Raw genomic sequence first — 26,829 nt, forward strand, 5'->3', positions numbered from 1 at the left:
TCTCGCTCTCTTCAACCGTGCACATAGCGCGTGGGTGCAGCACTCTTCGCCAGGCCGTGAACGTTCCAGAATGCTTTTTCTGCGAACGTGGAATGGGGTGAGAGAAAAGGCGCTTTGTTTCGGAATTATTTGGTTACCAGCCTTTGGAAAGGAAAACCCAAGTTGGACCAGAGTTGTAAAGTAGCTTTCCTCTTGACATATATATGTGCATGGAATATGTGCATAACCTATAGCCTACGCGTGCAGTCGTCCACTGCCAGTTTTTAATAAATTACATATTGGCTAAACGTCACTCCACCAATACGCTACAGTTGAATGTAATATGGTTATGCACTTTGTTTTGCAATGATACATTTTACGATCGATCCATGCTATGTAGCAACCCGTGGTTAGTATGACCACAAGCATTAGCATGTTGAGTGAAATATTGACAACTAGTAGCCCATTCCAAAATTATTACAGAATTGTAATATTTCTGACCAAATCTCATACAACTCCAAGGTGAAATTAGTAAAACATGCATTTCTCCAAGGCTGTGGAAAAATATATTTCTGCACAAGGACATAAAACGTTTATAGCCGAAAGCCATTTTGCCCTAATAGGTTAATGTTATGAACATCTCAATTTAATCAAATATATTTATTGGCATACACTGCTCCCCAATCACTAAAAGCTTTAGAGCTATTTTTAGAAAATGTAAAACGTGTCAAATGAATACTAATGTATAGGCCTGCAACAGCCTGTTTTGAATTAGGCTACTTATAGCACGAGGGGGAAGAGACTGCTGCACGCTGCTGCACGCTTGGAGAGCCCGCGTGTTTGAACAGCTATAAACATTCATTATTACCAAAGGCTTACAAAGCTTCAGAGTTTTTGGCCTCGATTCGCGAATCCCATCTGAAAAAGTAAAAAGGGTTGTTATTTGTGCATTATATATCACAATTGGTCTCTTTGATAACGTTCTCATTCATGACGGGGTTTGATTTGTGAGCGCGTGAAGGCAAACATGGCTCGAGCATTTGCCTTCACATGCAAAGGAGGCTAGCAATAGGGAGACATGCTATTTCTAGCCTAGTATGTTCACAATTTTACTAACTTTACAACCAGGGGAAGTAAAAGAGGAAATGTATTCGATGTATTGTAGTAGCCTGTGAAATGTTCTGTATACTCGAATCTGCTTGAAATTGGACAAGGGAGGTTTTCTAAAGAGTTTCTGATTAAAAATTGTAAGCTGATATTTCTATTGAACTGCATTCTCAAATTGCACAGCTATTTATATCACTGAAAAATCATGAAAAAGGTGCTAATTTTTAATTAACATAAACAGAATACAATATCAAGGGCTCAAGGCCTCCACGATGAAGGTTCGTTTTTATCGACTAAACATTTATGCTTAGCCTATAATAGAATATAAACCATGCATTTATTAGAATAATTATAGGATTTATACTCCGACATACGGCTATATTGGCCTGCTTTCATCACACTATTTTGACTTGCAAATTAATTAGAGTAAATTGGGGGGTTGATAAAAATACATTTGATCAAAAATACACTTTACACTTGATAAAAAGGTTTGGATAATAATAACAAAACACAATCTTGCAAGTTCCTTATAGCAAGGCAGATTTATTCTAACAAAAATACCCATGGCACTGTAAGCTATACAAAAATAAAATGACCAGAATTCATACTATTGTGCAACTTTTCACATACCCATATTATTGCATCTTAAGAAATCATTGTGTTATTGTAATTGCAGGCCACAATGGTATATTTTTCCAGACTCTTACCTTGAATTAATCGACTAGGCCTAATCAATTAATCAATAAAAAGGAAATGTGCCGATCATATCAAACAACCACCAAAATTTACTTCATAGTTAATACCGGAGTTTTTTTCTTTCTTTAAATGTTCCAGGTTGAAAGTCTCGCTCTATTTTTCATTGATTTCAATAGCTCAGATGCTGTAAGTCAATTGTAGTTAATGACTCCGAGAAAAAGTAGAAGTTGTCGGTAGATATGTCCAGATTGTCCACGGGGCTGTCCAGGCATTCTGACACACTAGGCGAGGTGGCATCAGAGAAGTGAAGGCAAGAATCCGAGGAGAATACTTGGAAGTCTTGTATTGAGACGTCCAGGGCCGCGGGACTACCGCCATTGTCCTGGCCAGGTGCAGAGCCGGGCCCTATTGTTGACACGCAGCCTGGAACAGTGGGTGACGGGTTGGGGAAATGCTTCAGATTTTTGTCATTGCTGCTCAGTGGTAAAACTGTGTAACTATGGGCCACGCCATTGTGCGGGCCAACATTCTGGAGCTGCTGGGAAGTACTGAGTGAATTCTGCTGAAAGGAGCAGGCCCCTCTCTCCATAAGGGCCCCGGTCACTATATTGAGGCTCTGCTCAAACACCGAGCCCTCATCCTCCTCCTCGTCGCTCTGGGTCCTGTCCTCAGCACTCGGCTCTTTCCCTTCGCCATTGTGGTTCTCCTTGCACTGGGTCTGCCTCTTGTGCTTCATGCGCCGGTTCTGGAACCATACTTTGACCTGCCGCTCGGTGAGGTCCAGCAGGGCGGCTATCTCCACCCTCCTCGGTCGGCACAGATACTTGTTGAAGTGGAACTCCTTCTCCAGCTCCAGGAGCTGTGTGTTGGTGTACGCAGTCCTCAACCGCCGGGAACCCTCTCCACTCTCTAGAATCTCCGGCGAACCTGAGACAGCAGCACATAAATCACGAGATAAAGAAGCATTACACCACTATGACTTGATAATGCAATATTACTCCTGTATAAACACAAACCACCAGAGATCAACCTATTTAACACAGTGGCTATACTGCAGCAAAATGGCTGCTCATAGTAGCACCCTATGCATTCTCCCCCACAAAATAGCCTACTTGTAATATGCCTTTGACTGATTAATGCACACTATTGGACGAAGTCCTATAGCGCACCATATGTACATAATTTCCCCCAAAATACAGCAGAGAAAGACAGAGAGAGAGCAGTAGTGTGGTACCGACTGGGCTACTATACTGATGAATGCGCCAGCTGCCCGGCACGGCAACACTACTCTATCACTCTTCATTACTGTCACACATCAAAACTCTGGCACTGCTCCGCGAGGAAGGGCACCGTGGAAATTAAATAAATAATTTTACATTACTTAACTTTGCCCAAACTTTTCCGAGTAGAGTAACAATATGGATAACCCAATGCACCATTGTGCCCAGCAGATTAATTTCGAATAGGCTCTGCAACTTGGTAATGGCTAGCCTATTGCCACTCCTTCAAGAGCTTGGAAAGTCAATTCTGAATAAAAATGTCTGCCCTCTAAATTACCCCATTAAAACCACCCACCTTCCGGGGAGAAGCATACAGGTCCACTCGTTATGGCAGTCGCGGTGGAAGTCGGCAGGTGATTCTTCTTGGAGGCTTTCTTCTCTCGCATCCAGGGGTATTCCGGGGGTAGGGAGGCAGTGGGCAGCGGGATGCATCCATCGGGGCTGTGTCTGGGCCGGCTATGCCTCGGGTGGATGCCTGGGTTGAGGCTGGGAATGGTCTGCTCAAAAGGAGGAGGAATCAGTGTCGAGTGTGAAAGCGTCGAGCTCTTGATTGATGAACTTTGAAATGAATCACCGACAGGGGGGAAAGATGTCAGGCACTCAGCAAGCGAAGGCTGACTATTGATAAAACCGCTCTCTCGCTCGAATTCGTAATTCATCTCCGCTCGCTGAGAGCCGGGGAAAGTTTGCTACGCGTATTTTTATAAATGTAGCGGCTCAATGAGAAAGAGGTGGTGGCATTTTTTTCAAATTCACTGATTACGGCCGTATGGTGACCGAACAGCTATTAAACTATTGAATTCATGGAGACAAGGTTGAAATTGGAGCCAAGTCACATGATAACTTCTGCCCAATGACAATTTGGGGTTTAATCAAAAGAAGCCACTGTCTGCGTGATTGATCCAAAAACTCTGGTGAAGAACGCCTTGTCTCTATGGGGACTGCTGTTTTTATTTACACCTTTTTTACGCCCACCCCAGTTTATTGTCCCCTAGCCTCCTAGTCAACTAAACTATAAATGTGTTTTTAGAATGGCTGTCTGAGCGCTGTGAAAGTGAAGTAACTATATTGCCCGGGTTCATGCAGTCCTATTTTCTCGTATTGTTTGAGTATGTCTGGAGAGAACGCCCCCGTGCCACACAAATTACACCAGTAGCTACACACTATGCATGCAGTCATTAGCAAAGTTAGCCATTCATGTAGAGTTCTCTCTGGGAAAAAACACCCCATAAACTGATATTTAGAGATCCTGACAGCAACAACCCAATGTGTTCCAAAACGGTAGAGTTTGCAATGTGTGACAATGTATGACTGTGTTCATAGACTTTCTTTTCAATTCAAGCATAGATGAGCTATAGGTTAAGCTCCTAATTGAGGCATACAACTGGGAACAAAACGTCATACCTATTCTGGAGGCATGGGTTAATCATGCCTACTATACCATTTTAGTGTCATTCACTTGTATCAGTACATTTATTACACATGAAGTAGTTACATATTGTGTTTAACGCCCAGATACCCAAATACACATGGAGCATGTAAGCACACACAGACAAACCTCAGACAAATACACACACACACACAACCGATGTTGCTAAAATGATATGCACCTAATGCCAAAAAAATATCACATTTTGTGTGCATGCATACCAATCATGTTCTGTTTAATTCGAGTCTGGAATTTTTGTGGAGTAATTATACTCTTTCTCAGTCTCTGCAATTATATCACTCTGCAGAGCACTCCCAGTTACACTAAAGCAAGGTTGACCTACATGCTAACAACATACTAAGTTTAGGGAAACAAATTCCAGCCGGTGGGTGGTGGACAAGGGCATAATGATCCTCTTTACATTTAACCTTATTTCTGACACATTTCAACTTGTGCTATTGCACAGTTAATAAACCCCTGCCATTGGAATAGGTCATTTTAACGAATACATTGCGGAGAGATTCTGTAGAAGGAATTGTGTATCGACTGAGCAGCTCCCACAGTTTGGCTATGTACCCTTCCAGTACAATCTGTAAAAGCCACACTATGGATGTTTTTCGTCAAACAGCCAGTAAGCAGCTATGTTGTATGCTTCAAAGGAAATAAAATTGGAAGAGTGAGTGGGAGAGGAGGAAAATAAGTGGTAGGCCTTGCTCAGTTTATTGCTTATATAGCAAACAAAGAATCCTGGAAGCCTGCGCGCGATCAATCTTACTCGCCAAAAGGTCTGACAGCTCCGTGCCCTCAGAACACATTTAAGGCTTCTAACTCTCCCCCGGATCAAATGCAGCCAGGAAGCGGCGAGCAACGCTGGCCATTTAGATTATAACACGTTTCTGTTCGCTGTCACATCTTTTCTGTCGCTTAAGGGATGTTTTAAGACATTAAAAATACATGGAACATTTTGCAGAAGGGCGATAATGCGCGTAAATGGTGAGTAAGCTAAACCAACATCGCCACTGCATTTTCTTTCTGGATTTTTTGGGGGCGTATTTACAAAACGTAATTATTTTCGTTGGAGCATACATTTGGGTTTGTTGGTGGTGAGCAAAGGACGGGCCTGAGGAGGAGACGGATGGATTTTTGGAATTACGCATAGGCTTTGTGTGTGAGGCAAGGAGTGGGTGGCGGCTTTCTGTGAAACCTACTCAGACCTACACATTTTTTTTACAGGGGGATTCTGGGGGAATGATTTAGAACACCTTTCCCACGGATGGAAAATGACAATTCCTTTTTTCAACCCAATACCTTATTTATGTTGCGTTAACATCTCCTACATATGGGTCAAATCAATGGAGTGTGTGTGTGTGCGTGTGTGTGTGTGCGCGCGCGCGAGTGTGTGCGTGAGTGTTTTGAATCCAGAGTTGCTCTGTCTATGCTGACAGACCATGGTTCAATTGTTCTAGGTTCCCCTGCTAACCATATGTCAGGATCAGTAGAGTGCCATCCCTGTAATACGTCATTAGTCGAAATTATAAAGGAAATAAATTCGAGTACAGATTTTGTAAAACTTTTTAATAATCTTGAAATGCATTTGAAGGGGATAACTATAATTTTACTACACTGATAATTGTTTCTTCGATTATCAGTTGGAAAATTCTGAATGCACAATGCATGGCATTGTATGTGGAATTGTGTTCTCCATTATTGGCTTATATTGACCTACATTTCATCAATATACTCACTGAATTATATTTGAAAATAAAAACTTGAATGTAGTCAAAGTAATTAAGTTGAAAATATGTTTTATGCCATGTAAGACAGTTCTTTGTGTGAATTGAATTTGGGCCTGCCACAACAAAGGAAACTGCAGTACACAATCCCAAACGTTAGTCTTAAGAGAGACATACACAAGCTTATTATTTTCATACTTATTTTACACCATTGCACAATAATAACAGCTGAAAATATGTCGATTAATTTTTGTTGCTTGTAAACGCTTGTAATTGTTATTGTGTGCAGCGAATCCAGGCCCACATAGGCCTATTTAGCTGCATCAGATAGCCTATGACTCAAATATTTAATATGTCCTGTATTACATATCCTTTCATTTAGTCTAATTTACATGTGTAAAGAAATATAATTCTGAGCTTAACAGTCCTATAGCGCCATAATAAACGTGAAACATGGGGCCAAAATGTGATTGATTGAATATAGGCCTATCAACAAACTTTTTTTCCTTAACGGTTTCTCATTTAACCTATTTTATGCTAACAGATACTGCAGAAGATCCTCGTGACACTTTTATTATTATGGATGTGCTCGTGCGGAGGAGGCGCGGGAACAAGGCTACAGCAAAAGCTTCTGATGTGCCCACGCACTAAGGGAGACAAAACGAGAGGCTTTTATACAATGTTTTCGGTATTTATTGTCACTATCAAATAAACTATTATGCTATAGATTATTATAGGTAATATTGATTCTGAGATAATGTGAATTACATTTTTGTGATGAAATAGCATGCCCTCTAAAGTCCTACCAGTGTTTTTCCTCCTCATAAATAATTTATGGGATAATAAGATGTTTGTTATTATTATTATGCCTATTATTATTGCTTCCTGATTGTAGTTTGTGCCATGTGTTATATGTTTAAATACCCTCGAAATCCAGGTTGAAAGATACAATGCATATTTAAATTCATTTCTTTATTTATTCGAACTGGAGCAGCATGGAATGTAATGACACTGAAAAAGAAACTTGGTGATATCTAGAATATTTGTTCAATAAAGAAACGTCTAATATCTGTCCGTCCTTCCAAGCGTGACTGGTTGATTTGCATTCGTAGAGAAATAAAATACCTCCTCGAAGAAGAAACAAATAACACCAACATATCAGTGTTGTGTCTGTCTGTCTCTCTGTCGTCTGTCTGCTGTCAAGTAAGGGGTAGAACTAGAGCCTAGGCCTGGTTCCAATAGCCTTCTCTCCACATACAAAGAGCACAGGGGGATCAAATAATACTAAAGAACTCCATATAACGTCATATAAATAAATAACATTTTGAAAGTCCAACAAGTTGGTTAGATCGTAGGCTGGAGCTTCCAGGCCTCCCTTTTTTAAGGATCCTTCCACAAGTGCAACAAAATGCAAAATAATAACACAAAACAAATCTTCAACTGCGGATAAATACCAAAAAACTAACACATTCACATTAAAATAATACCATAAGATTTGTTCATATACCCTGTTTGATTTGTTTTTAGAAACAAGTTAAAGATTAAATAGGTCTATGCGTATGTGCCCCCGCGCGTGTTGTCTCAGATAATAGGTCTGTGCGGAACAATAACACTATAGCAAATAGAGTGAACATTTGAAGCAAGCGTGATTACTTTCCTATGCTACTTCACACATTAAACTATATTAAAAAAAGAACAAACATAACCTAGAACAAAGAGAAGGTGGAAAAAGCTACTAAAGAAGAGAAGAAACAAAGCGATGGTGGTTCGTCAGGTAAGACAATGGGGCGGAGTGATCCAGGTTGCAACCCGGCTACAGATGTGTCAGTTTGGGCGCTTCCTGAATTCTTCCCTGAGAGTAGTGCGGCGTATTAAGGTCTGTGTATGTCGGGTTTGGATCGCACACTCTTTGATGGTGACTATTGCCCATAGTGATTGCTCCATTGTAGTCCATGTTTGTGGACGGCGGGTGCGAGAGATGGGTCAGGCCGAAAACGGAGGCCCTGTTGTTGGGCATCGAATCGATGTAACCTCCGCCTACATACACAGGGCTGACCTGCTGCAAGTGCGTCCCATAGCCGCCATTTCCTTGGAGAGGATGCGCGTCATACTCGGGCGTGGCCGAGCCGCCAGTCCCGGGATACCTCTTCTGAGAGGGCGGGCAGTTGTTTAGGGAGCTGTTCAAGGGAGGGGGATATGACGTAGGCATACCGTATGCATTATGAGCGGGCTTATTGTAAGACGTTGGCGACTGGGACTCATAGGGTACACTGTTAACCAGAGAATGCATAGAGTTGAGGTATCCTCCACCCCCGCCTCCGGGTGATGGGCCGAGGGGGCTCCGAGGGGACTGTCCCCCGGGAGAGGGCATCATGCCACACCCTTTCTGATCCTTTTTGTACTTCATCCTGCGGTTCTGGAACCAGATCTTAATCTGCCTCTCCGTGAGGTTGAGCAGGTTGGCCATCTCGACCCTGCGGGGTCTGCAGAGGTAGCGGTTGAAGTGGAACTCCTTTTCCAGTTCCACCAGTTGTGCGCTGGTATAAGCCGTCCGGGCTCTCTTCGACGCGGCTGACCCGCCCGGGGGGCTCTTGTCTCCAGGGCAACTCTCAACTGGCGGAAGAGGAAAAGGAAGGCAGTCAATCAGTAACCAACCCCAGCAGCAAGCACAAGAACAAGACACAGAGTGACAAGATACATATAGCTGATAACACACGTTTCTCCACATGAACCGACTCAAATACACATATCAATAAGAGTTCTACAAATAAAGACAAATCAGAGATGTCCTCAACTAGACTGTGGATGTTACTAGTGGAATTATATCAGACATAACATTAACTATGACTGTATACATGCTGAGGGACAGCTCTCAACTGTTAGCTATACTTTACTCAAAAGCCAAATCAGAGTGATTATAATTGTGTGTGTGTGTGTGTTAAACTACCTAATATTTCCCACTGTAGCTTTTTAACCCTCATAGTACACACATGTGCAATGCAAATATCTGTATTCCTCACTGCGCATGAGCTAAATCTCGCCTTGCCATCTCCTATGAGTCTCACCATGCTGAATGGCTTGGGCTCTGCCGCTGCACAGCAAGGTGTTGGTCTAGTTACCGTTTATGGCAGGCTGCCAACACCTAATAAATGTTGCTACTAGCTACTGTACAGCCAGAAGCTGGGCGTGAGGAATGCAGCATGGCATCATGTTATGAGTTAGCTCTTCTTTATAAATGGGGATATAATATTTTCACCATCTCTGTTTCAGAAACTAGGCTACTAATACTGCTGTTATTCGAAAAATGCTATAATCGGGCTATAATCCAAATCCTAATAATTATCCAAATAAAAATTTAATATTCAAAATTATCTTGTTTCATTAAGGAGCTACTGTTGAGGGACCTGTGATTAGAATTATTGCAAAAAGCAGACCCACTGGACACAGACTTATTTCAAAGTCTAGTTTTAATTTACATTTGCTGGAAAATCAACAGTGAATTAAACGTGAAATCCAAAATAATTTCACCATGTCATTGGATTTAGGTTAAAAGTTGGGTGAAAAAAATACGAAATCATTTACATTGATGACTTTCTGCCAATCCAATCAGTTTTCCACGTTGATTCAACGTCATCAAATATAATATTTTTGTTGAAATGACGTGGAAACAACGTTAATTCAACCAGTTTTTACCCAGTGGGGTAAGCCTTAGGCTAAGGTTTGAAATAGTCCCTTTGGCATCAATTTGGCAGACATCTTGACAGACTCATGATAAATGGGATTCAGCAGACCTTTTAGATGCCTGGATGCCCTACTTATTCACTTCTGACCAAATATATTCCCAAAAGGTGGACATAAATAGGCATACTAGCCTATGGAGACAACACGATTTGGTAAGGCCATGGGAATTTAAGCATCTTTCAACTTTGGGTAAACAACTTCCTCCCCCAGGTCTCCTAGCTTTTCCTCTAATCAAAACAAGAGAACAAATTGGAACAACTGTTTTTGTATGTTTGTTTGTTGTCCTGCATGGAATGTTGTGTGATCACGGACAATATATTATGTTTATTCTAGCAGAAAGTCAACGATAGAGCATACGGACAACAAATGGTGGAGCTAGGCCTAAAACTATGAGGAATGGATCACAATTGAGTATTTCTAATGAACATGCATACATCATAATAGATCATAAGGAATGCATACTAATGGGGGACCCTATTGACATCACAAGAGGGTGTGCGTAAAAGGGTTATTATACGAAATAGGTCGTTTTCAATAAAACGTCACAATACGTTCGATTTGGCTTCTGGGGGGCAAGTAGACTACAGCTCCGCTAAAACCATTGGCAACTAGGTCCGGTTTCCAAGGTATTGTTAAATAAATGTTATAAATATTTGGTTTTAATATCCTCACCTATTGAGCATAGTCATAACTACAAATTTACGACCATTCCATGCAAAACATGATCAGTAAACATCAATGATAACCTAATGTGAAGGTACCTATCATTTAGCTTGATTCATCAGAGATTATGCTTTTGGAAAGAGCTTGACATCGGCAAGTCCTAGTCGTGGTAAAGTTGTCAGTCGGCTCTACGGTCACCTCCACTATAGATGGCAAGCAAATCAAGCAATATTTGTATATAGTCATCTAATTTATCCCGCGAAAGTTTGCTTGTTAACTAGCTAGCCAATTTGACATGGTCTATCAATCAATGTAACCTATATCATGTCTGTCAGCAGCAATTGTAATTAAATACTCTTAAAAACAATGTTGAAAAGGGGATCATGTTAGTTAACTTCGATAGGTAAGCCAACATTGTTTGGAGAAAAAAGTAGCCTACATTAGGTCTACTTACCACTCACTCACTATATGTTTAGCTAACTGTACAGCTTCTACCTATAGCATGCAAAGTAAACATTATCAGCTGACAGTAGCACGGCATATGCGCTCTTCTGCTGCTTGACAGAGCCCACAAAATATGGGAAATTAACCTAAGCCATTCATACTTGTCTGGTATAGTTCACTTTTATTTGATATCACTCAAATATCCAATTAATGGTGGCCAGTACTGAGATATGTCGTGAGGCTTGATGTGTACTGATGCAGTTACATGCAGTATAACTCCGATCATTGTTTTGCATGAAGCGGCAGGTAGCCAAGTGGTTAGACATTGGGCCAGTAACCGAAATGTTGCTAGCTCGAATCCCCGAGCTGACAAGGTAAAAATCTGTTATTCTGCCCCTGAACAAGGCCGTTAACCCACAGTTCCTAGGCTGACATCGTAAATAAGAATTTGTTATTAACTGACTTGCCTAGTTAAATAATTGGCCTGTTTAGGTCTGACTCTGCTCTTCAAATTTTTAAAAATCCTTTGATTGTTGTCAACGGTTTAAGCGGAGCTGTGGGTCTCCTTGCCCGGATCTTTAGAACTAGATCATAAAGAATATAAAGATGGAGTAGGCCCGAGCCATACATTCAGAGTTAACCACATTTTTGAACATCGTTCTAATTCTTGACATACAGTTACATAGCACTGTTTAAATATTCTCCATGTAACGTTAATGGGGAGCTAACATGAACACGTTGAAGTGTTATCCTTATTCAACCGGGGAACAGTGGGTTAACTGCCTTGTTCAGGGACAGAAGGACAGATTTTGACCTTGGCAGCTCGGGGATTCGATCCAGCAACCTTTCGGCTACTGGACCAACGGTCAAACCACTAGGCTACCTGCCGTAAATGCATCAAGATGCCGAATGGCCCAACTCTCTAAATACATGGCTCTGAGTGTGCTTGCATAATAGATAATAAGCCATACATCATAATGGTAAACTATAGTTTGTTCAACTGTGAGGGAAAAGTTTGAGAATTCGAATGTATGAATAATATGGAAATAATCAAACATGTTGGTTCATCTGATGAAAATATATACATAATTGGTGACTTGGGGGGGTATGGATGTAAGCTAACTGTTTCATGTATCAGTAATGGATCACAGAACCACGCATGAATAATGGGGTGCATTTTATCACGTGTCTCCTCAGAAGTGGCGTCTAGGTAATATACCTGAGCTGGAGCTACTGGTTTTAGGCTTCTGGTTCTGACGGGACTCTTTCATCCAGGGGAAGATGTGCTTCCGGGTGGTGGTCGGCGAGCTGTGCACCGAGCTCTTTGAGTTGGGTTGACAGGAGCCGTTGCTCGTGTTCTGGTTGAGAGAACCGGGGGACTGTGACTGGGGAGGGGGTGGTGGGACAGACACCGACATCTGCGGTTGATTGGTTTCAGTGAGGACGGGTGGCTGCGCTGCCTGGATGGCCGTACCCCTATCGCAGTTCTCCGCCATCTCCCCCGGCTTCTGCAGGGCGACCAAGCCGTCTGGGGACTGCAAGGAGCAGGCTGGTCGATGGTACTCACTTTCCACATGAGAGGCCCGGGGATATTGGACCTGATTGGCATCATAACTGAAGCCATTTGCGCTTTGATACGGGTAGCCACTGTAAATTGCGGAGCTGTCGTAGTAGGTTGCCTTCTGCATCTCGCCGTTTCCCAATATTTATTTCAGAAACTGACAGGGTCTTGACACCCTTGTTGAATAACATTGGCACCCCTTGGTCACGTGACACCTCTTCGCCAATGGCCTCCTCGGGTGAACCTAGGGTTACAAGAAGCACGGTGAGGAGAAGAAATGGTGGCGATCCATCTTACTTTTCAATAAAGGGCTGACACCAGATACTATGGAGGCAAGATAGGGGCAACAGTTCTCTGGCTATTCTCGTTTACCTTCTGGTTACCAACAAAGGGAACAAAGGCATGCACAAACCTCATCTGCACTTAACTGAATCAAAGTAAATACGTTTATAAAAGCATACCATTTGTGCAATGTTAAAATTAATTGTAAATCACCAAACGAAAGGCCTGTCGTGAACTGGGCCTATGACTTCTCTATGCTTTCTCTCCACAGACCCGGCCAGCCTTCACCGCAGTGTGCTGTAGTCTCTGCCCCAGCCCAGCCACCTTGCTAAAAGCATAAACAACCACATTCCCCAGTTTTTGCTGCATGTGTGTGTGGAACCAAGGTGGATGAGGGCCAGGAAGAAACCTGTAAAACTGCATCTCCATGACCACGACGTGAACTTTCCCTCGCAGGCCTATAATAAAGGCTCCTGTCGGTGCTGTCGGCGAAGTCGCGCATCCCGGTGGTGTATGAAAGGGCGGGATGGCGCACTGCAGACAGCGGCCCGGTGAACAGCTAGGCTATGGCTCGGTATTTAGGAATGTAGCCTAGAACTATAGGCGTACTTCTAGGCTAGGAAATAGCTATTGTGAATCTAATGAGTGGGAATGCCCAACTACTGCTGGTCATATCAATTGAGAAGTAACTGAAAAACTATCCAATTTAAATTATATATATATATTTTGATAATCGATATGGGCAAATGGGTACAACATACACGTTTTTAAAATAAAATAGTATAGTTTTCATTAGAAGGATTTTAGGCTTAATTTGTGAAGCATTGTAGTCTGGATAAAATAGCAACTATAGGCAAAAGCTATTGTCACACCTGCTAATGGAAATTATGTGAATCATTAAAAATAAACGAGTTACTCGATGCAGCAGTATCAATTCACAAACTATCTCAAATGTGAAACTAGTTTCATAGCTAAAGAAATATAGGCAGGTTATTGTAGGCTATAGTGGAATCCAAAATGAAAACATGAACATCCTATTGTGTAGCCTAGTTAAGGCAGTGCAAGAGACATACCACCACGATAAAATTATGATAGCCAACAAGTGGAGAAGGTTTGTGATAATGATTGATATTCATTGTATTTTTATTATAAATAAATATATTACTACTCTTTTAGTACAATATAGAACTAACTTGGGCAAAAGTAATATTAGGCCTAGCGATACTCTTATAAATCAATCATGTCAATATTAAACATGACCATGATCTTCATATTAGATCACCTGATATATGTTTTTATAAAAGAAAATGGATAGATAATTCGTTAACTACGGCTCGTTACAGCACAATACACACCACGACAAGCAAAAACTGTTTGAAAACCAGACCCTCTTGCCCTCAACACACCGCAGAATTAAAATTAATATCACATCCCATCACCAGATCTGCAATGAAAGCATTGCTTTGGAATACATATCAGAAAGCTTTTTGATGCATTTCCAAAATAAATAGTAGTCTGGTCGAAAAAAGAAAGACAGGGCAGAAAAGAGAAGAAGACAGGTTCGAGCCTTCGAATACTCAGCCCCCCGCTCCGCACGCGAGAGAAATCTGGCTGCCTGTGTTGTGTGTGAACTCTTCCTGAACCGAGATGTAAGTCATACGGTGATAAATCACCGCCCGACACGAACTCTGCCTTTTACAACCGAGAGAGAGACAATTTCTGGCCTGCTTACCTTATCCTCTGACGATGAATGCAAAGCACAAGACAATATGTTCTCATTCAGCGACGAAATCGATCAAAACAGTAGTCCGGAGAAAAAGTTTAGGCAGAGCGAGCTGGGGTATAAGCAGCAGCACCAGCATGCGCCAAGCTCATACAGGACTCATCCGCCACAACAAAAAAGGGAAGGGGCGAGAGGCTCTGTGTGTAGAAGAAACAAAATCCATTTTTTCTGTTCGATGTTTGAAGGGTAAACCAAGATAATGAAAGCAGGCGCGAGCACTCGGGTCGTCCAGATAACCGCTATCGGCCCTCGGGGTTGAATTTATCACATGCTAGAGCAGTGCCCATGTCTTATACCAATATTTAACCTAGCCAGGGCTATGGACTATGTGTTTGGGCACAAGTACCATGCAGACATCACCAGAACAGTGAACTCCCCGAAACATAGCGTCACCATAGACAAGGAACATTATGCAAATGAACTAGTGCCTTGGACACAAAAAGTCACTTCAAATCCTGCCCCCCCCCCCCCCCCCCTCCAAAAAAATAGCATCACAAAAACCACGAACACCCATCCCAAGTGTTTTATGGCATTTGTTGTTATTTATTAAACACAGAATCGAATAATGACTGGATGAAATGATGGGAGAGTACACAGCTTTATGCAGCACAGCTGATGGTGACAACCGCACATTACCATTACTATGAGAGGAATAAAGGGCGCCCATCCGCAGCTTAATCATTAACCAACACTTTTGCATTTTATGTAGCCTGTCAAGCCTTTCAATACGAATTGTGCTTGGATTATTACTTTTTTGTGTGTGTTGCAATAATCAACACATTTCTAAATTCCTAGGATCGAATATGTATTTTTCCTGAAAATACATAAATGCGTTTATGAATTGGGGACGCCGCCGATCAAAGCCTCGGTTGGGGTGAACCAAGGGAAAGACCCCATCGGGTTAGACATCTCCAAAGGGGAAAACAGAGGAGGTATACAAGAGAAACCGGCGAGAGAGAAACCGAGAGCATGGGGAAACCCTCTGCATGTGAATGGTGTCGTTTGCGGACAAAGCAAAACGATTTATGTCCTCTTGCATCTCAAGGCAGTAAACACGTCTAGAGCACTGCTTCTCTGGTCAGAGGCCGCATGGTGGATGGATAGAAGGACAGATTCAGCCACACAATAAAAAGGTAGAACATTCAGACGGCGTGGGAGGGTGAGTGGGACCAAAATTCGTGCGTGAGGATATTTTTTAGCAAACGTTGCCTTTCTTTTTTCAAAGCAGAATAGTGACTTGGTATAATTATTTACTGCTTTGTGTTTTCTCGAAATGCTGAGTCATGATTTTCCTTAATTTGGGCCCTAGCTACGGGGTTAAATGTCATGGAGATAGTGGGAACAGAAGGCGGATTGATATTATTACAAAAAGGACGAACACAAACCACACCAAAACTACTTTTTGGGAGTCATATTTTGCCAACTTTACAACAAGTGTAATCTATAGCCTTTGCCAAGGCAGATGGTTTTCAGAGAGGGATCTTTTGAAAGGAACAAGGCATCGCTGCAAGAGCTGCGATTCCCCCGTCGTTTTTATAGTGACAAATTACACTACAAAAGACATGTGGAAGAGAACGAATTATTGCTCTTAGGCGTTTCATATCACCACTATAAGCTATATAGGAAGTCTACAGGCTATGGGTGTGTGTGTACAGGCCTGTGTGTGAGTGTGCTGGTGTAGGCGTCTCAGTGCTACTTATTAGAATTGAATCAGGATATGACCATCAAGCATTTCTAACAGAAATCAATGAGGACATAATATGGACTTACCGAAGGCAGGGCAGGGTCTCGTGAAGACCGTAGGATGGATGGGATTTATTTAGGTAGAATTCTGAAAGAAAATTTCAAATCCACGTTACTTTAGCCAACCTGTTTTTTCCTTAATAAACCTATAGGTCCAATATTCCACCTAACATGTAAATGCTAAGTTCATATCAATAATAACAATGTGCATAATATATTAGTAGGCTAATATCATATTTCCAGAAGAGAGTAGGCTAGGCCTAATGAAAACACAAAGTAGCCTAACAATAGTCGAATTACTTTGAACAATAAATTAATTCAACATTAGCAGCCAAAACCAGTCAAGTAAATACACAAATTTACGATAATAGGCTTTAGCCGAGTAGTTTAAAGAATTTTAATGTGACCTATCTTGTGTCCAAATGTAAATATTGTATCATATTGTAATCCTATGTGTTCGTTGTGCAACAAAGTTAGTGAATATTCTTTAAATTAAACTTAATAACCACATTATTATACATATTTTTATCTTATTAATCAAATTATTGCTAGTAATAAAAATAATAAATTTCAAAACAGTCACATTTATATTTCAACATTAATGTTACAAAAAAAAAACTATCCAGAAAACAAAAAAAGTAGCTTGGACAATCATTTTTGTAGCTTTTTTGTTTTTGTGTGTATTTTTGTCCACCATTGGAATTGGATCGAATAGTCATTAGCGCTCGTGCAATGGCTGCCCCAAGTCCCTGCGCCCATAAATCACACCCGAGCGCCGTGACCTCAGCGCGGCCGCGCGGTCCTATATGGCACTCCGTCTACCATTATCCTCGTCTCCGTGGCAGAGCCGCACAACCCCAAAGCCTTTCTTCGCTTTTTATGTACCTCAACTTGATGTATCCTTTTCCGAGAAAACCCATGTTTAACACCACAAATTGATGTATTTTATAGGGAAATGAATTACTCCTCGGAGCAGGACGTCACGACTGCTTTCACCTCAGTTTTCTTTTCTTATTTTCTAACCAGCAGAGGTTTAAATGGTTGGGTTTATTTACAAACGGCTATCTAGGCCAACTGCAAATCTGATGTAGGCTATCTGTGGCTATGGCTGCATGAACTTCATACGGGTTTCTAGCTAAACACTTGAGTGTCTGCACTATTCTGAGCTAGGAATCTGATCAAAATGAAACTGAAAATCAAACATTTAAAAATCTATATTTTATTGTGAATATTAACACCAATGGAGTAAGGCTAGACCATGGGATGGGGAATTGTTGTGAGGACTTTGAAGCCAAGCTAAAATGTTCACACAGGATAGTGAAGCAAATATAACTGAAGTTATGTTTCATGTAGTATAATTCATTTTAGTAGCCTGACACTGAAAATCGACGATATCTCTAACAACATGACAATATATACTCTTTCAAAATGTTTCAGTTTTATTTTCCAGCCCGACACAAACATGGAGTCTTTTTTGCTTACTGACCTCTGCCTCGCGCGGCAATAACTCACGACAGTAATGAACAATCGGCGGAAATACCTCAAAATAAAATCCATCATCCCCAAGCACAAGCTCTGACTCTGTCCGCGAGGAAAAACATATCCGTCCGTGACAGCAGTATAATAGCATCCACAACAAGCAAGAACCTCCCTCTCTCCCTGTCTCTCTCTTTCTCGTTCCCTCTTTCTTTCTCTCCTCAGCAAAAGTCTACAAAGCCCCGACTAAACTCACGGAAAGTGGGGGGATGCGCGTAATCAGCATCGTATGGCCAGACCAGGGCTCCGGTTTTCTCCCGGTGCCATAACACCGCGCTGTATTATGCGCCCTGCTCACGTGACACCACGTCAACTTAAATCCCTTTTATTTGAGCCCGTGAATCATTCATGGAGGCAGTCATTGCCCCTGAGGAAAACGGATCACTTTAGAGGGAGGAAAAAGAAGGGTACATGAGACTGCAATGTACGATGGGACAGGTCTCTCGCAGTGCCTCTCTACTTCCACACAACTCACCTGATTCCGAGGCGTGTGTGTTCTGTCAGTTTTGAAGGCTCCTATATTTAGTGCCTATTAACGTAATCAGAGAGCGCTAAACCCGATGTAAAATACTGTGATGCTAGGCTAACTAGCCTTGGGCCACGGGTAAAGCCAGGGATGTGTTTGGCGTGGTGGTGTGACAATTCTCACTATGTGAGATAGATAGAGGGCTTTTCCTCAAGGAAGCCCCTTATGGGTGGCGGATTGCTCACTCAACACCCGAGTCACCCCTTTCTTTTTTTATAGAGAGATATGGCTGGTGCTATTGTGTGCAGAGTGTGCAGAGGCGCTCAATATCGCCACCACTCCACTATACATCACCCCACACCCTAGAGCTATACAACCAATCACTCACCCACTCACTCACTCAGTCAATAGCCACATACTGGCGGCGGAATCGAAATCAAATATCTCATAGTTACCTGTCCGAACGCTGCGTAAAGGTGTGCGTCCCAGTAGCCGGGAGGTGTGAGTGTCAGTTAGTCAGTCAGTGCTGATCTGAGAGGAGATGGTGCACGAGTAAGCGCAATGAGCTGGTTCTTTACCCCCCTGGTCAGTGCAGCGACCCTCCATTCAACCTGCAGCTCTTACGCATTTCCTACCGCCAGTTGAGTGATGGTGGAAATTATAGGTTTGCGCAGAGGACATACTCAAATCCCAGTATGGGGAGGGGGAAGGATCAGGTGGTAATATGGCAACTAGCCTACTCTTCTTGTTCACATGAAAACGTATGAGATGAGGGTCATCGACAATAATTATCTTTGACATAAATGTATATTCTACTGCAATGTCTAATAGACCCACAACTTAAGTTATGAACGGTATGGTGGCCCACTACATTATATCTTTTAGACTTCCCGGGTACAGCCTAAACCTTGTCCGGAAGAGCAGCCCTTCTCTCGGCGCCGTTTGGCGCTTGTTTTCTGTCAACACTGAGCAGCGGGCGTGGAAATGTTCCACCAGAACTATTAATCACGTCAAGCGGACATGGAGCGCATCCCACTCCCACACCACGCCACCCTTTGTCTTCTCAAACTACAACTTGAGCCGTTTAAACTTTTTAAAATCCGAGCAGGAGGGGACCATCTCTTATCAGTTTACCTTTCAGACTACTTTGTGGAAGATTGGGAGTGAGGAGGTTCTGATTTTATGATTTATGTTGGGTTAAAATTATGGGTGAATCAGATTTGATTAGCATAATTGTTTTTTTGTTTTTTTTTATGTGAAGAGGGGACGTCGTTTAAACTCAGAGAAAGGCCTTTACTTTGGGATACATTTTGGTGATACAGAAATGTGATTTATGTCTTTCTCTGTTCTAGTTCGGCCAGATTTGCATACCACTGCACCAGCTCAGAGTGCACATGCATGGCATGCCGGGGAGCGTCTGTGACTGGAGCTGACCGTGGAGGGAAAACAGACCCTCTCTCCCATGCCGGGTTTCGCCACCGCACCTGAACTTTTTCCTGACCCAAGCCGAGGCCCAGAGAGTCGAGTGTGAAGTTATTTGGGGTCAAAAACAAGGAGAGGATGGAGACTACAAAACCAATTACGAACATAGCTAAACCTCCGTTTTCAGCTGGGAAAGTTTTGGATACTTTTTAGGATGGGTGTTTGTCCTTTTCAGTAGTTTCAAGTTTCAAAGTTTATTCGCCACTGCACAGAATTCAACAGGTGTAAAACCGTACAGTGGAATTCTTGATTTGAGAGCTAGTTCCAATAATCCGTGATAATACTATAGTAATACTATACACTAGTGATAATACTATAGAAAATAACCGAACATATAATACAAAATGCAATCAAGAATAAAAACCACACAAGATAATTAGCCTATTACAGCATTTGGTTAGTTTCTTTGTTTATACTTTTTCTGAGTTATTTCTTCAGATATATCAAACTCCCAACATTCCCCGGCCACCAAGAGGACTTGAGCTGTCGACCTCTCCACACCCTCTGTCTTTGGGTGTTCGCCAGACGGCGGTGGCTATAGGCTACATATCTCCCCACAATGTTGACATTTGAAGCTCTTAACAGCGAGCCTTGGGTTACCGATACACTCAGCAGAAGATAACTCTTTCTCAGGGGTTTACATTGACCAACATCAAGGCTAATGCGAAATTCAACGCCTTAAACTGGCTTGGCGTCCAAGCTAAGACAAAGAAGCCTCGGTGGATCTCGCTATACACGACTACACGGACTGACTTCTGTTCTGCTGGTTTGTTTCAGTACGTATTGTAGAAATAAAATTGTATTAATGTTGACTTTTTTTTGTAATACTTTCAAATGTATTTCAATTGCCACTTTTGATAGGTTAACGTTATATTTAGTGCTTTGAAGAGCTGATTATAAAACTTTTAGGGTAAGAACAAGAGACTAAACTTCCTAATTTGACCTCAGAGCAATAATAATGCTGTATAATAATAATAATAATAATCATAATATTAATAATATTAACAATAATAGTAGGCCTACACATTACCAATGGCACATTTAATTAAACTAGCCTCTGGCAAGCTAAAACTAAAACTAACCGCTCAAAGTCATTTTGAATATATTTTTAGACTTATCGTTATTACACATGTTTATATTGTATGTTACATGAATGTTCAATAACAGCCTTATAGCCTAAAGTCAGTCTTTCGTGGACAGGATGGTGATCTGTTAATGTTTAACTTAGTTCTTGATTGTTCTTTGTGCCTTCTCTGTTTAAGGCGCCCATTCAATAATGTGGACAACTCATTCATGCACAATAGCCTGATATTTGCCTTTTAAAACTGTGCATGTGTGGCTCACAAGACCAGACATGGGTTAACATGCACATAAATTGTTAATAAAAATGTATTTTTACAAAATACTTTGAAAACAGTTATCTATACCTCATGAAAACGGAATATAAAGTCAATGATTACTGTACTACTTCCACGTGAATGCATTGTTTTTACCAGAATCTGACAATCCTTTCAATTAATTTCAACGCAACTTTATTTATACAATCAGAGACAAATGTGACAGTAAGTTGAGTGTGCAAAAAGCATGGAACCTCTTCCTTGCTCAGGGTCATTGGGTTGCTCTAAGGTAATCTTGTGATCACTTATGTCCAATGCCAATATACATTTGAGTTCATTGCAGTGTTTATTTTCAATTAGGCCTACTTTATTTATGCTCAATTAACGAAGTGGCATTTCTGGGCTCTACACCCTTGAATGTAAGCCACAGGTCAGAAGCGAACAAGAAGTCTCACTGCACAGCTTTGTCAATCGCAGCAGTCCTATAACAACGGGGTATTAGTTCATATTTTATCAATTAAATGTTCAGAATTATAAAAGTTCGTTGCTGCCACATTGCAATTCCGTATCCCCTCCTCTTCCTTTTGAGTCATTTTAGGGTAAATTTAGCCAGAAATGTTATATTATGGAAAAGCACAGATGCTATGCAGAAGTTTGTACTTTTCCACATGCTGATGCGCCTTGTGTATAACGCCTGGGTGTGAGCCTTGATCACAAGTTGAATGCCATATCCTACCATAATAACTGCCTCATATAGTCTATTATTATTGAAAAAGTACATCTTCATATGAGTAATATTCAGATTCCAGGTAACAATTTAGTTTCCAAGTTTTTAAATTGCTACTTGACGGTAACGCTTACGCATTTTTGCCACAAGGAACCAGTCTCCTAGCAGAGTCTAACCCACAAAGCTGCGGGTTAACAGGAGGTTGATGCTGGGGAGCAAGAAAGCCTTATAACAAAGCAGCAGCTGAATATACACTGTTACAAATCAGTCACAACCAAATACCAATGACGTGGACAGTTACATTGCTCTCAACCTTTAACATATCGCTATGTAAAGAAATGAAAAACAAGTTATTTAGAACAGAAAGTGTCCAAATCTACTCACAATCAGACAACATGGGCTCTATCCACCAGGGAACGGACGGACAGGAGCGAGAGGAATATTTGATTCGTGCTCTGCCGAGGATCATTTCAAATGAAAATACTGCCGATTTTCATATCTATTTCTGACCCGAGGGCATTCATTATTGAATACGTCACGTGAGTTAAAATGTAGTACATTGGGGGTGACCTCTATTCGGGTATTAAATTAGCACAAATGTCTAATTTAACTATCTTGACATCGTGAGAGACTGCGTAAAACCTGTGCCAATCAAACAAAATGGCAATTTCTCAACTCCACGCCTACGCCAACTGCTGGCACAGAAAAGGCCTAGACTAAGTTGGCAAGATAATTCTGTGTAATTTAAAATGTTTCCATAATGCATTACATTGAATTGCACTTGTATCCACTTAAAGCTCAGATGGAGTTTACGAAATGTAGCCATATTACGCATTCCTTTCCTGCTGTGCCCAATGCCATTTGATAAGAAAATACGCTGATTGTTATGCATATGCTATAACATTCCACTCAGGCCTACTTATATAATATATATATATATATATATATATATATATATATATATATATATATATATATATATATATATATATATATATATATATACATAGCAATCGCTTCTGTCTATCAAGGATGGATTATGAATGCTTGTAAAGTCAGATACATAGACAAAATGCTGCTTATGGCGAACAATAATAATGGCCTTGAATAACTGTTTTTTCATTTCGTTAACATATCTACTCGAAACTCAATGTTAGAGTCCATAATTATAAGAATGGCTTTCATTTACTAGAATAATGTAGATCCTTTGGAGAGGTCAACGAGGTCCCTTTTATAGCTACAGTAAATGGAAAAGTTGTTTTTTTCTAATAGCTCTAAGCGTGTTCTATCTCAATCTTCCTTTTGCACTCATGATCTGACAGAGGCGTTTGTGGGACGAATAGCAGTAGAGACGACTTTGAGTGAATGAACAGCACGTTTGCACACCTTCACAAAAATGTTGTTTCCGCATTGTCTCGTGGGCAAATATATATATATACATATATATATGGAGGACTGGACATTGTGTGTCGTAAGGTCAGAGGTCAAGCGGAGTGCTGCTAGTCGATGATTGGTCAGATACTGATGTGTCCTCTCGTTGAACCCTCTGATTGTTTAGATGTAGCAGGTAGTGACCAACACACGCTGGTATACTAGGGTTTGAGAAGAAAATGCACATTATCCTTATAATAAAAAACGAAAACAGGAGCAGCCAAATGTGTGGCCAAATACTTCCCTAGAATATAACAGGTCTCTATGGGGCTACATAAGGTTTGTGGAACATGTATTATTATGGTAGTAAGTAATATCCTATTTCAATTTGCAACACTCTCATACTTTCGAAATACTTTCCTATAGTAGTAGTTTACAGATTATTAACAAATATGCACACACGATTTAGTTTTGTACTGTGTTAACTGTGTATGCAATGTTGAACAGAGAAACATGGCCCGTAAATCAACTTGTTTAGTTTAATAGCAGTTTTATAGCAATCTGGAAAGTCCACTGAGAAAGATGCATCTGGGTGAAAAATAAAATGTTATTGGAGTTTTATGCCCACTTTATGCACAACGATATTTCTGGATAATTGTGCGTCTTTGGCTGTGAAACTACATTGACTGAATGTCTTAGGACTGTGAACTTGCAAGGAGTGGGCTTTTGTATATATTTACTGACGTTTTAGGTGCTGCCCATTGGAATATCACTGGTCTGAGTTGTTTTGTCCAGAAAAAACGAAAGTGGACAAACAAAGCAAAATTGAACACCCAGCACAGCTATCATAATTAGGTGAATTGTATTTCTTATAACGTTCATTACGAATGCACATTCGAAGCACTGGCTAGCTCATTCAAAGGTTTCAATCCCTGTTTGGGAATAGTCTAACGTCATTAAACGTTAAAGAAACAAGCACTATGCGTATTGAGTTTGTGAGCCTTGTTAAATCATCCACAACCTTTGTGCGGCCTTTGGCATAAGCATACGCTATAGACAAGTTATGCTATTGTTACCATAGCATTCAAAAATTTGATCTAACTCAATGCATATTATTCTGAAATATCTTACAATATTATATGCAAACCAACATCAGCCATACAATTGAAGTACATATTTATTTCACGGGAAACGTTTCTTGCATGTGCCTAAACTACAATACATTATTACACCGTTCATTAATCAAACAACATATACAAATATTCACAGTTTAGATCACACCACAAAATAGGGACACACTATCACAGATGAAACGAGTCTACACTACTACACGAACAAACAAACGAGGTTGTCTTTTTTTAGCCGACAAAATGGATTCAGTATTGTGCCTTCGCTATGATTTGTCTATGTACATTAGGGGTGAAAGTCACCTGGACATTACACGACTTAATAACACATTCAACAGTAAACCAACTCATTCACACATCACGAGCTAAACCCTAACTACTACCCTGTCCCGTTCTAAACCTCGTGATAGGTCTCAGACCGGGCACTCGAGCTTTCCTAAAACATCGTCATTCTTTCAAGTATATTAAAACTTTCCACGAGAATAAACAAAAACATTGCATAGAAGAAAAAGAAAAACGCGTCCTCACATATCTCTCGTCTCATTCTCTTTCTTTTTATTCTATGCAATGATACATATAATCCAAGGTCCTGTGGTGCATTTGAATGTGCGTTAACCTTCTGTCTTAATAAACAAGTACATACATTTCAGTTGCCATCTTGGGCAGTACGTGGCGGATTTCGAGCTCAATAATGAGGAGAGAGTGAACAAACAGAAAGAGGAGGTTGAGAGGGGAAATGGTTTTGAAAGGACGCGACAGGCCCAAGGGCCAAGGGAATGGGGTAATACCATGGGGGCCATACTCGAGAATCGGGCCACAAAATTCAGTTTCTGTGTTCTGTTCTCAGTCTGTTGGTTTGGCGCGAGGGTTCCATCACTATAGGCTCGCGGTGCAAGGCGTGGGAACAAGCTGCTGGTGCGTGGCTGTTTTGATTTTCTGTTGTTGCTGCTGCTGTGCTCCCAATGACGAGGCTGAGCTTGCGGAGCGGATCTTTGTGTTCGGCAGCTTGTGATCTTTCTTCCACTTCATTCTTCTGTTCTGGAACCAGATCTTCACCTGACGTTCGGTCAGGCACATCGTGTGCGCGATCTCCACGCGCCTGCGTCGGGTCAGGTAGCGGTTGAAGTGGAATTCTTTCTCCAGCTCGAGAGCCTGCTGGCGGGTGTAGGCAGTGCGAGACCTCTTGGGCACTCCTCCATTGTAAGTAGCATTGACTGAAGAAAAGCAAGCACACACACATACAAGCAAGCAGTTGTTACTGCCACATGAAGCACTACAGTTCAAACACCAACTCCACTGGATACATTACAACTGTTGTTTTCCATAAAGGCTCGTTGGTAGTCTAATGGGGGTATAAAGCCTACGATGTTTTGTTGGGGGTTTCGCCTCAATTTATATTGCATAGAAAGACCTTAATTTGGAGACTCCATGTGTACAAGCGCTCGCATCCAGGGACAAATCGAGCCTTAGAAAATGATTAACAAAATCGGCGGGGTTGTATATTACAGTTTGGCTGGGGTCCAGCCATGGAGGTATAGTTCTAGTTAAAAGACAACATAGACACATGGCCCCGGCAGACAAACACAGGCAATAAAATTTATGAGGGTTCTTAATTACCGACCCCGCTGCTCGATGGTCGTAAATTGCCGTTGTAAGGGGTGCTACTAGTGCTGCCTCAATGGGCGTGCATACGTTCCAGTGGTGGCTTGCTCTGTGGTTCCGGTATTTAAACGTGGCGATAACTCACCAACATGGACCTTCTTCATCCAGGGGTAGACTACCGGCACTTCCTTTCCCTTCTGTGCGCTGGAATAAGACTCAGTGGCGAGGCTGCAGTCTTTGCTCACGTCCGCCACGGCACCGCTGTCTGGGACTGGGTTGAGGCGAGGGGCATGGTTCTGGGCAACGGGGTGAGCCTGTGCGTGATGCCTGTCGGTGAAATCGTCGAGACCGTTGTTAGGGACATTACCGTAGTCGTAGCTCGGTTCTGTGTAGTTTGACCTCGGATAGGACGCCTCGTCGTGATGGGGAAAGCCCGAATCTTTTGGCCGTTCGTAGTACTCAGTAGGGGCGGGGATGTATCCGTTCTGTTGATATTCGTCGCATGGAGGAAAGGAAGGTTCGATATAGTTCGAGTTTATCAAGTATGAACTCATGATCATTAATTTGTGAAGTGCAACAATACTAATTTTTATCGCTCTGTCGTTATTCTGATCTCTACAAAACCCTCCTACTCTCTGTCAAATGTACAAAGTTGTCTGGTCACGTGTAAACCGCCACCAATCACCGCGTCTCCTGTGGGCATCATGTAAACAGGAACCAATGGAAAGCCTGGCATTGGC

The 26,829-nt window shown here is 41.6% G+C and overlaps 3 protein-coding genes across 8 annotated transcripts in view; all 3 read right to left on the reverse strand.

Moving 5' to 3' along the window:
* Positions 1 to 1,611: 1,611 nt before the first annotated feature.
* Positions 1,612 to 3,851, reverse strand: LOC139372726 (homeobox protein Hox-A2a-like). The gene is made up of 2 exons (XM_071112522.1): positions 3,358 to 3,851; positions 1,612 to 2,709 (listed from the first exon to the last, which is right to left on the reverse strand). Exons 1-2 carry the CDS (start codon positions 3,719 to 3,721, stop codon positions 1,952 to 1,954), a joined length of 1,122 nt encoding a protein of 373 aa, XP_070968623.1. The 5' UTR covers positions 3,722 to 3,851; the 3' UTR covers positions 1,612 to 1,951.
* A 3,330-nt stretch (positions 3,852 to 7,181) lies between these two features.
* LOC139373719 (homeobox protein Hox-A3a-like) overlaps positions 7,182 to 26,829 on the reverse strand; it is a 35,908-nt gene continuing 16,260 nt past the window's right edge. For 2 of the 6 annotated variants that reach the window (XM_071114616.1, XM_071114621.1), the window contains 3 exons: positions 16,469 to 16,529; positions 12,292 to 12,877; positions 7,182 to 8,837 (listed from right to left, as the gene is read on the reverse strand). In XM_071114616.1, the coding sequence (XP_070970717.1) occupies positions 8,038 to 8,837; positions 12,292 to 12,760 (1,269 nt within the window). In that variant the 5' untranslated portion in view covers positions 12,761 to 12,877; positions 16,469 to 16,529 and the 3' untranslated portion in view covers positions 7,182 to 8,037. Of the gene's footprint in view, positions 8,838 to 12,291; positions 12,878 to 14,647; positions 15,018 to 16,468; positions 16,530 to 17,927; positions 18,020 to 18,173; positions 18,310 to 18,898; positions 19,005 to 26,829 lie in introns of those variants that run through there. The other 4 variants (XM_071114617.1, XM_071114619.1, XM_071114620.1 and 1 more) reach the window with 4 other exon arrangements.
* On the reverse strand, positions 23,888 to 26,698 carry LOC139373721 (homeobox protein Hox-A4-like). Its single transcript, XM_071114623.1, has 2 exons — positions 26,235 to 26,698; positions 23,888 to 25,701 (listed from the first exon to the last, which is right to left on the reverse strand). Exons 1-2 carry the CDS (start codon positions 26,647 to 26,649, stop codon positions 25,364 to 25,366), a joined length of 753 nt encoding a protein of 250 aa, XP_070970724.1. The 5' UTR covers positions 26,650 to 26,698; the 3' UTR covers positions 23,888 to 25,363.

The sequence above is a fragment of the Oncorhynchus clarkii genome, chromosome 18 (genome assembly GCF_045791955.1).
Source record: "Oncorhynchus clarkii lewisi isolate Uvic-CL-2024 chromosome 18, UVic_Ocla_1.0, whole genome shotgun sequence".
Lineage (NCBI taxonomy): Eukaryota > Metazoa > Chordata > Actinopteri > Salmoniformes > Salmonidae > Oncorhynchus > Oncorhynchus clarkii.

Coding starts and splice junctions, on each gene's coding strand:
- LOC139372726 (XM_071112522.1), bottom strand. CDS start 3,721: ATGAATTACGAATTCGAGCGAGAGAGCGGTTTTATCAATAGTCAGCCT. Junction 2,710..3,357: donor TGTATGCTTCTCCCCGGAAG/GTGGGTGGTTTT, acceptor CTGCTGTCTCAG/GTTCGCCGGAGATTCTAGAG.
- LOC139373721 (XM_071114623.1), bottom strand. CDS start 26,649: ATGATCATGAGTTCATACTTGATAAACTCGAACTATATCGAACCTTCC. Junction 25,702..26,234: donor GATGAAGAAGGTCCATGTTG/GTGAGTTATCGC, acceptor GCTTTTCTTCAG/TCAATGCTACTTACAATGGA.